We start from the raw sequence: 11513 nt of genomic DNA on the forward strand, positions 1-11513 counted from the left end.
GAATACCATTATAAATTATGAACGTTAATGGTGTAAAGATCGTCTTTAAATTCCATCTTTTCTAGTTTAATTTTTAAATATATAATTCAAGAGATGTATATTTTTCAATTTCTTAAACTATATATTGTCAGCTAAAAAATATTTTTTTTTCTTTTATCTTATCTACAATACATTTAAAAAATTATATTCAAATTTCTTTAAATAATTTTAAAATATTTTTCAATTATGTTACATATATATTAAAAATTACAAAAATGTTATTTGTACATTAAAATCAGCCACTAAAATCAATCACCAATATATTTGTGTATAAATATATGTGTGTTTTAATTTATTTTCAATATGTATTTATATTCTAACATGAAATTTGTACTCATAGTTGACTTTGGTGGCTAATTTTAATGTACACATAGCATTATTTAAAAAATTAATTAAAAGAAAATTACATAAAAACCTTACACACACACTAAATATCTTGCGAAAAACCTACCTAGGGAAATTTATCATTGTGCTTTCTTTCAATATTATCCTTGTAGGGACGATAACCTTGGACGGGCATGATTTGAGGACGTTGCAAGTCAAGTGGCTAAGAGGTCAAATTGGGATGGTTGGTCAAGAGCCAATCCTCTTTGCAACCTCCATACTAGAAAACGTTATGATGGGGAAAGATAATGTCACTAAGGAGGAGGCAATTGCTGCTTGCATTGCTGCAGATGCTCACAATTTCATATCTAACTTACCACTTGGCTATGACACTCAGGTGTAGTATATTCAGTCTCTCCAAAGAATTTTCATACTCATGAATTCATTATCCAAATAGTATACACAAAAGACATATATAAGTAGATTAAAGTACTTGTCTCCAAAAAAATTTAAGCAGTGGCAACTTAACCTTTGAAAGATTGAAATGCCTGTGGTAATTTAGTCCTCAAATAAAAATTAAAATTTTTGTACTCTATATACTTTGTTAGGTAATTTACCAAACAAAAAGTATACAAGTATCACTAACTTATTTAGTCTTTTCAAAAGACTAGAATTATAGTTTACGGGAAATACTCACATAACGATGGCATTGTGAATGATAGATGATTCTGTCAGACATATCAAATTATTTAGTGACATGTGAAGATGTCCATAGAAGTATCCACCATAGTTTGAATATGCCACTGATTTTACGGTTTGAATCTTACTTAGAACTTAGAAAGTACCATATCTTATGCAGGTCGGAGATAGGGGCACAAAACTATCAGGTGGTCAAAAGCAGAGAATCGCACTGGCTCGAGCAATAATCAAAGATCCTAAAATCCTTCTTTTAGACGAACCTACCAGCGCTCTTGATGCTGAGTCAGAGTCTGCAGTGCAACGAGCCATCGACAAGATTTCTGTGGGTCGAACAACCATTGTCATTGCTCATAGGATAGCTACTGTAAAGAATGCTCATGCCATCGTGGTCCTCGAAAATGGTACTGCCATTGAGATGGGTAACCATCTCCAGCTTATAGGGAAAGGGGGAACCTACTATAACCTTGTCAAACTCGCCACCGAGGCCATATCAAGGCCTCTCTCTAATGAACATGACATGCAAAAATCCAATGATCTTTCCATCTATGACAACTCAATTGCTGATGTATCAAGATATGCAGCAGATATCTCGAGGCCTAAACATTTAAAATACGCTCAGGAGAAAAAAGTAGAGATCGAAGACGAGCCAAACAAAATGCCAACAAAATTTAGACTTTCTGAGATATTGAAATTGCAAAAGCCAGAGCTTTGGATGCTACTTTTAGGATTCTTTCTGGGTATGTTTGCAGGCGCTTTTCTGTCTCTTTTTCCTTTGGTTTTAGGCATATCTCTTGGGGTATATTTTGATGATGACACTGATAAGATGAAGAGAGATGTTGGACACCTTTGTTTAGCACTTGTTTGTCTTGGATTCGGTTGTATTCTTTCCATGACAGGACAACAAGGATTTTGTGGTTGGGCAGGATCAAAGCTTACACTAAGGGTTAGAAACCTCTTGTTCCAGTCCATCTTGAAACAAGAACCTGGGTGGTTTGATTTTGATAAAAACTCGACTGGAGTGTTAGTGTCAAGGCTCTCCATTGATTGTATCAGCTTTCGTTCAATACTTGGTGATCGATTCTCAGTCCTTCTTATGGGGATGAGTTCAGCAGCTGTCGGTCTTGGTGTTTCCTTTGTCATCAATTGGAAACTAACCCTTTTGGCGGCTGCTGTTACTCCCTTTACTCTTGGTGCAAGTTATGTAAGCTTGCTTATAAATATTGGGCCACATGTTGATAACAATGCATATGCCAAAGCTAGCAATATTGCTTCTGGTGCAGTATCAAACATAAGAACGGTTACCACTTTTTCTGCCCAGGAAATATTAATTAAGTCCTTTGATCAAGCCTTATCAGAACCTCAAAGGAAATCATTGAAAAGTTCGCACATTCAAGGTCTAACATTTGGGTTCTTTCAAGGAGCCATGTATGGAGCGTACACCTTGGTTCTTTGGTTTGGTGCCAGACTTGTAGATCGTAGCGAAGCGAAGTTCGGAGATGTTTTTAAGATCTTTCTCATTCTTGTTTTGAGCTCATTTTCTGTGGGACAACTAGCTGGTTTAACACCGGATACTTCTATGGCGGCCACAGCAATCCCTTCTGTTCAAGATATCATAAACCGGAGGCCGCTGATAGGCAACGATAAGTCAATAAGAAGCAAGAAAGTAGAAGATCGATTAAAGTCGCCTTTCAAAATAGAATTCAAAATGGTCACATTTGCATACCCATCTAGGCCTGCAGTTACAGTGCTAAGGGATTTCTCTTTGAAGGTCAAAGGTGGAAGCACCGTGGCCTTGGTAGGACCCAGTGGATCAGGAAAATCAACCATCATATGGTTGATACAGAGGTTCTATGATCCAAATAAAGGAAAAGTGATGCTAAGTGGGGTAGACCTTATGGAAATTGATGTTAAGTGGTTAAGGAGGCAAATGGCTTTAGTAGGTCAAGAACCAGCACTGTTTTCTGGGAGTATAAGGGAGAACATTACCTTTGGGGACCCAAATGCGTCATGGGCTGAAATTGAAGCAGCTGCAAAAGAAGCTTACATCCACAAATTCATTAGTGGCCTTCCTCAAGGTTATGAGACCCAGGTATATCACCAAAACTATTCATTATTTCCATTATGCTTTAACATGATAATTTGATTTTGAATTTTATTTACTTGATTTCCATGTCCTCTACACTAGGTTGGTCAAAGCGGGGTCCAACTATCAGGTGGCCAAAAACAAAGAATTGCAATAGCAAGGGCTATACTGAAGAAATCAAGGGTGATTCTACTTGATGAAGCAAGCAGTGCTTTGGACTTGGAGTCAGAGAAACACATCCAAGATGCCCTTAAGAAAGTTTCCAATGAAGCAACAACCATCATTGTAGCCCATCGTCTATCGACAATTAGAGAAGCTGACAAGATAGTGGTTATGAAAGATGGGGGAGTAGCAGAGTATGGAAGTCATGACACACTGATGACTTCCCATCAAAATGGTCTGTATGCTAGCCTAGTTCGTTCTGAGACCGAAGCCAATGCCTTTGCTTGACATTATTCTAGACATTGAAATATTGGTGCAACACATATAGCCATTTGTCCAAAATCAATTAGATCGAAATAAGGGTGCTTTAAATTGTTAGGTGTCTTTCGAGTTACATGTGTAATACAGATTTTGTGTTTTCGAAATCAAGACAATCAGTTTGATGAAATCAATAACAAAAATACCAATTTATTAAAGAGTCAAAGTCTCTTTTTTATAATGAAGAAAAAAACGGAAGAAATATAAAAGTTTGCAGAATCATAAAACTATTAATATTTTGCAATGTAAAAGTGTAAAACATGACAATTATCGAACTAAACAAAACCGATTACACTTTACAGAATTCAAAATGCAGTAAACGATAGAAAACTTTGAAGTAAATGACAATTTAATTTGTCAAATTAAAATGAAATAAAAAATATGTCTTTGGAAGAGCATAAACTGCATAAATGTAAAAAAATGAAATAAGAATGGAAAGAAATCTACAGAAAATTAATTTAAGATCAACTCATGAAATTTCTGAGATATGAATGTGTATAAGTATGTTTCTAAATTGAATTTTTAACTATGCCTTTCTTTTGTCTATTTATAAACACACTCAACCAATAATCTTCAGCTTCATCAATGGGTGTGGATCCTTATAACCTCAAGGATTCATCCAATCCCATGAGGAAACAATGGATATACTCAACTTGAAAAAACTCTTGCATGGCGCGCGCCTCACCGCAATTGCATTGCACCGGGCGATATGAGTTCAATTCTTCCCAAAGAACCTTAATTCTTGTGAAGTATTTTGACACAGACATGGCACCTTGTCGAAAATTCATCAAGTCGCACTTCAATTCGAACACGTGAGGGCCATTTCCATGTTGAAAACGCTCCTTCAAATCGTTCCACAACTTCGCTGCAGAATCTGTGTATACGAGAGAGGTAGCAATTTCTTTTGTAACAAAATTCAAAATCCATGTGCTTATTACGTCATTCATGCACTGTCAGTTCTCAAATTTTTCTGGTTCAGTGATTGGATCTGGTTTAGACAACGATCCAGTGATGAAACCAAACTTTTGTTTGGCATTTAGGGTTTTCTACATCGCACGACTCCAAAAATGATAGTTGTCCTCAACGAGTTGTTGAGTGACCAATGTTGCTCTTGGAACCTCTTCCTACAATTAACAAAGTCCTTTCTCTTGTAACACAAGAAGAAAAACATAGGGCAATAGAAGCTTCACTCAATTCTGCTTCCCAGAATCAAGTAGCCTTTCTGGCGAGAAATCAGCAACCACCACAATCTCAAGGTCGCGGCAGAGGCATGGTGAAGAAAGATAGACCCCTCTGCTCGCACTGTGGAATTCTTGGGCACACTATCGACAAATGTTACAAAATTCACATTTACCCTCCAAATTTTGGCAAAGGAAGGAACATGAAGCCTTTGGTTCGTCATGTCTCCACATTTCAGTCCACTTCAGATGCACAAATTAGCCCAAATTTGACTCCAACACAAGTTCAACAGCTCCTAACCTTGCTGAATAATCACAAGATCTAAGATATTTCATCAAATGAATCAACTGAAGTTTCAACTCCAGCAGGTAGGTATCATTCTCAACGCATCTATGTTAAGACTCATTCTTGGATTTTGGATAGTGGTGCCACTATTCACATTGCTTGTGATTTATCTCTATTCACCTCAATACACACTTCAAAAAATTTTCTGTCTCCTTGTCTAATGGTGACATTTTCTCTGCCAATTTTATAAGTTCAGTTACTGTCAATAAGCATATATCTCTCCGAAATGTGTTTTATATCCCTAAATTTCGTGTTAATTTACTTTTAGTTTCAGCCTTTCTTGCTAACTCCACAATCACTATCACTCTTGGTTTTAATTACTTCACTATTCAGGACAACAAGTGTTTGTAGACGATTGGGAAGGGTGACTTACAACAAGGACTTTACATCCTAAGAGCAGAAATTCCAACCAATTTGGCACTGCATGGTTCACAAAATTCCTCAAATTTTTTTCTTTCTAGTCATATTTCTCATACTGATTCTATCTCAATAAATTTGTGTAGTCCAGATCTATAGCACACACGTCTTGATCATGTACCTTCTAACATTCTACATCACTTAGATATTATTTTACATTTGTCGAATAAATCAGGTTGTCATACTTGTGAAATCTGCCATTTAGCTAAATTCAAGAAGCTTTCCTTTGAGTCACATAATCACATATCTTCTAACGTTTTTGACCTTATTCACTGTGATGTGTGGACTTCTTTGCATTGATTGACACTCAATTTGGCATTAAGATCAAATGTCTCAAGTCCGACAATACTAAGGAACTTGCACTTAAGGAGTTTCTGCAGAAGAGAGGTGCCCTGCATCAATTCTCATGCCCTTATCGACCCCAACAAAATGCTGTTGTAGAGAGAAAGCACCAGCATCTGTTGAATGTGACCAGATCCTTATTCTTTCAGTCAAAAATCCCTATTTCCTTTTGGGGGGGGAGTGCATCATCACTGCAGCTTTCCTAATCAATTGAACCCCAAGCAAATTATTACAATTTAAGTCTCCCTTTGAACTGTTATTTGGAAAGACACCCAACTATGATGCCTTAAGAAATTTTGGTTGCTTTGCATATGCAGCAAACACCTCTAACTCCAAAACCAAATTTTGTCCTAGAGCTGATCCCTCAGTCTTCATTGGATATCCAATTGGTTACAAAGGTTACAAACTTTACAACCTTAGAACCAAACAGTTTTTTATCTTAAGAGACATCATTTTCCATGAACATGTTATGCCTTTCAGTACTTCACCTCATCTACAGTCTAATAAGGACTTGTACAATGACTTTGTACTTCCTAAACCCATTCTTTATCATATCCCTTCTCCATCTTCACAGCCGACTCCAACCGTCATAAACCCAGAACCTCAACATCAAGAACCAACACCAAACACCATCACTTCACCACCTAAACAACTAAGAAAATCAATTAGACACATTCAACCTCCGCCTTACCTCAATGACTACGTCTGCCACACCTCTACTCTCTATCCCTTAGCCAATCATATTAGTAACCATCGCCTTACCTTACATACCTTAACTCCATTGCACAGTTAGACACCATACCTGAGCCTCAATTTTACCACCAGGCAGTTTAGTTCAAAGAATGGAGACAAGCTATGCAAGAGAAACTTGATGCGCTTGAGGCCAATAACACTTGGGCCCTTATACCTTTACCACTAGATAAGTGAGCCATTGGTTGTCGTTGGGTGTACAAAGCTAAGCTAAAAGCTGATGGCTCGTTAGAGAGATATAAGGCACGTTTGGTTGCAAAAGGATATACTCAACAAACTGGTATTGATTTTAGGGACACATTTAGTCCCGTGGCAAAGATCACCACTGTGAGAACCTTACTTACCATTGCTGCAGTCAAGAACTAGAGCCTCCTATAGCTGGATATAAATAATGCATTCCTCAATGGTGAACTTAATAAAAAAGTCTACATGGAATTGCATTTAGGTCATTCTCAGTGGAAAAAATGGTGAAGGTTGTAGAAGGCTTAGAGAATGGGGGTTGAATCTATGACCTTCTTTTAGTTTAATAAAATAACCCTTTTAAAATAGACTTGCAATTTGAATTTGTTTGAATTTAGTAGTGAAAAATTTATGAGACAATTTCATTTTGTCTCATGAATATCAAAAAACAGAACAAAGAAGGAAAAAGAGAAGCTAACACCATCATGTATCCTGGTTCGGTTGCCTTGTGCAATGCAACCTACGTCCAGTCTCTACCACAACACCGGTGGAATTTCCACTATAGTTAAAGTATTACATATACCAATTCTACAGGATTGACACAATCCTTTCACACTCAAGTTCTAACCTAACTTGACTTGGTTATGCTAATACCTAACTCTTCACTCTTAGTGCTAACCCAACTAAGAAAGGGATACCTCACTGGTACAAAATACAAGACACAGAATCAACCTAAAGAAATATGAAATCACTCTAAGCTTTTCACTAAAGTGTATCACTCTGCCTCTTTCCCCTCTTAGACTTTTAATTGAGCTCTCTCATTCTGCCTTTTACTTCAAGAAATTACAGAAAGATAAACATTAAAAAAAATTATAATATGTAAAACATGAAAGAGATTGATGCTTCAATAGCCTCTTTGCTATGTGATCAACCAAATGAATAGCCTCTGATTCAGTTCTTCATTCTGGCGGAATGCTCCTTTGACTAGGAAGCACTGTCTAAGTAGATGAACTTTTTCAAATAGCTCTTCTCAGAACATACACCTCAAGAATACTGGTTTTCTCTCTATGGCTTTTGAATGATCAAAACTCTTCTTTTGTATCTCCTTGCATGTTGCCGAGTTACTCTCCCTAGATCAACTTCTTGAGCTGTGTGCTTCACCAACTCACCACGTCACCTTTTTCAGTTAATCCTCAAATTAGGAACTTTGGTTCTGACCTCTTCTTATTGACCGAAAGCCACAGAATCAGTAGAAATAAATATTTTCAATGGTAAGTCCAAATCTCGGCCATAGAAACACAACTTGGTCCCCAAGACACACTTATGACCGTAGATGCACAGCAGTGAAGAACAGATATCATCTTTCACATGTATCCCATTTCAGACAGGTAGAGAGTTGGGAAGATGAGAAGAAAGCAATATGCATGCAATAGAAAATGTGTTACCTTTGACCTTTGCCTTAGCTTGATTTGGTTTGATTTTGCTGATTTGACCTCAACCTTTCTTGCCGAACCTTCTATTTCTTTCTTCTTCTGTGAATAGCTTAGGAACTAAGCACTCTCTCACTTCTCTAATTTCTGACCAAGAGAAAAAAAGTGAACGTTATTTTTGGTAAAAGCAAACGGGAGGGAATTGCTTGCTATCGGGTTTGGATTGGATCAATTCATTTGACCCGTTTTGATTTCTCAGCTTTGTTTCCTTTTCGGCTTTGTTTGTATTGTCATCCCATCAGCATGATTAATTTGTTCCATAGTGGGCTGCAGCTGAATATTGAATTTTTTGGCCTGCATCACTTCAGCCAAAATAATCAAAACTAATTAGTTAAATTGCCCAATAAAGTAATGTTTGTCATCATTAATTAATTTAGTTAATTTATTAACTCAACAAAAGATTAGTTTGTAAACTCACACGGTCCTTGTATGAGTTGCGACAAGTATCAATGTAGTGGTTCACTAAGTTTTGCAACACACTAACCACCCATGGCTTTACACAATGTAGACGGGATTACTCTCTTTTCGCTTTAGGAGGGGGTGAGGCAACTAACTATCTCATTGTGTACGTGGTTGACATCATCATCGCTGCTCCCAAACAAGAAATGGTGGACAATGTTAAACACAAGATTCAATCCATCTTCAAGCTTAAAATCTTGGGTGACCTTAAGTTCTTCCTTGGTCTTGAGCTTGCCAGATCAAAATATGGGATTACTCTGAGTCAGCAAAAATATACACTCTCATTGCCGGAGAAGACTGGTTTCTTAGGGTGCAAACCTGCCAATACACCCATGGATGCTAATCTAAAACTTAGGACTGACAAAGGTGATCATATCCCTGATGCTTTGAGATATCACAGATTGATTGGCCGCCTCATGTATCTCACTATATCTCAGCCAGACATCACTTTTGCTGTGGTTAAACTGGCTCAATACATGGCAAATCTTTGAACTCCTCATCTCGAAGCTGTGCACCATGTCCTCAGGTATTTGAAGGCAGCACCTAGCCAGGAATTACTCTTTTCATCAAAATCCAAATTTCACCTCTCCATGTACACTGACGCTAACTGGGGCAGCTGCCTCGACACATGGAGGTCCACGACCAGCTACTGCATGTTCTTGGGAGATTCATTAGTGTCATAGAAGAGAAAGAAGCAAGATGTAGTTTCGAAGAGCTCAATGGATGCAAAGTACAGAGCTCTAGCCAACGCTGCTTGTGAAGTTCTATCCATCATTGCCCTTCTCAAATTCATGCATGTCGAGGTGAATTCAGCAATAATTTTTTTTTTGTGATAACGTCTCTGCCATTCAAATGGCTACCAATTCGACTCTACATGAAAGGTCCAAGCACATTGAAATCGATTGTCACTTCGTTAGAAAAAGCATCAACTTGCAGATTTACTCACCAAGGCTCTCCCAGCACCTCGGTTCAAATTTCTTATGGCCAAGTTTGGAACATACAACATGTATGTTCCAACTTGAGGGGGGATATTAGCCATAGTATATACTTGTACAATTTGTTATAACTTAACATAGTTAGGATCTGAATTAGTTAGACTAGATACAGAGTTTGTTAGTTAGACCATCACCTTGTATACATATATATATACACAATTGAATGAGCTAATTCAATTTGGACTCTTTCACAATCAATAACAACCAAGTTCACTCTCTCACTATTCACAGTGTTCAACATGTTTTGCACTTTTGCTCATAATCGTTCCCGCCAAAAAGTGTAAAATTATTTTATACGTGTAGGATTACAAGTGTTCATAATACGCAGCGGAAGTAATAAAGTAATCCTATTGATCTATTTTTGTGCTTAAAACTTTATTGAAATAAGATGGGTTAGATGCCAATACCTGAGTACCCTAGTGAATAAAGCTTTCTCCTTCGATAGTACGAATGTACTATGTGTATCCACACCGAGACTAATCCTTGTTGTCAACTCTTTGACCAATGGATTTAACTGAGAAGTTTCTTGCAACTCCTTGCACCAGCAATTCTTCACTAAGAATTTGGAATATTTGTGTATGTGGAGGTAAAAAGAGAAAACTTGTGTTTTCTTTCTTTTATCATATACACATATATAGTATGAGATTGGTGACTGATTTGTGAATCAAATTTCAACTTAATTTGAAACAAAATCAGTTAGGATCTTATCCATATTTAAAACTCATCATAGAATAAATAATTAATTATTTAATATTCTCAATTATAATATTATTATATTCATGGTACTAGCAAAGAATATAATAATATTCTATTTGAATTAATATAATTATTTATTTGATCTAATCAAAATAATAATTAAATAATTATTTATCAAGGATTAGAACACTCGTTAGTGTGTGACCCCATAGGTTCAATACTAAGCGGGTAGTATATTAGTCATACTAAATTTACTAATCAAGATTGGCGTCTAGCAACGCTCCTTGACGACCCGATAGTATGAAGTAATAATATTTTTTTACTAAGAACCCAAGATGAACAAAAATACAACTCTTTCCATCTTTTCAGTTTTTGGCTAACTTTTAGAGTACGGTTTGATTGTCAAACTCTAGCTTGTTACCATTATTATAATGAACTATGAATGACTTAAGAAACTCATTTCTTAATTCATTCAAACCCCTTAGCCAAGGCATTGTTTATTTCATTCATTATAATCGTAGAGCTCAAACTCATTACCATAGTTGATGGATTCTATTTTGACTAATCATTAATTTTACAAGTATTTAAATCATACCCAATGTCCATTCAACTAACATCGTAGGGTGTCAGGTGTCCGAAATCAAAGTATAACAAATACATTGTTAATTACTATGATAGTCGCATGTCAAAGGAAAATTCTAATATTATGTTCATCATAAGAATATCCTACTGACAAATATACGGTAATTATAACCATTAGGAATTCTTAGAGTGAGTCAGTTCAATGATTATATCTCTATATATACCATTTATATATATAATTTAACAAATGAGATCTATTAATCTTCATCCAATGAAGACTCTTATATATATATTAATCTATCCGAATCACTAATGTCCCATTTTTAGTGATTCTACGATTAAAAAATGTATATCTTATTATTACGATTCCTATCGTAATTATTCGTTTCTAATTTTTAATTAAGGACACTATCATAAATTATAAAAGCTTATTCTTATAATAATAATAATAAT

At 36.2% G+C, this 11513-nt stretch overlaps 1 protein-coding gene across 1 annotated transcript in view; it reads left to right on the forward strand.

Moving 5' to 3' along the window:
- Positions 1 to 3743, forward strand: part of LOC107476483 (ABC transporter B family member 19) — a 12822-nt gene extending 9079 nt beyond the window's left edge. Inside the window, exons 11-13 of the mRNA XM_016096310.3 lie at positions 480 to 760; positions 1223 to 3151; positions 3248 to 3743. Of these exons, the coding sequence (XP_015951796.1) occupies positions 480 to 760; positions 1223 to 3151; positions 3248 to 3595 (2558 nt within the window). The 3' untranslated portion in view covers positions 3596 to 3743. The remainder of the gene's footprint in view (positions 1 to 479; positions 761 to 1222; positions 3152 to 3247) is intronic.
- Positions 3744 to 11513: the final 7770 nt, after the last annotated feature.

The sequence above is a fragment of the Arachis duranensis genome, chromosome 3, assembly GCF_000817695.3.
Source record: "Arachis duranensis cultivar V14167 chromosome 3, aradu.V14167.gnm2.J7QH, whole genome shotgun sequence".
Taxonomy (NCBI): Eukaryota; Viridiplantae; Streptophyta; class Magnoliopsida; order Fabales; family Fabaceae; genus Arachis; species Arachis duranensis.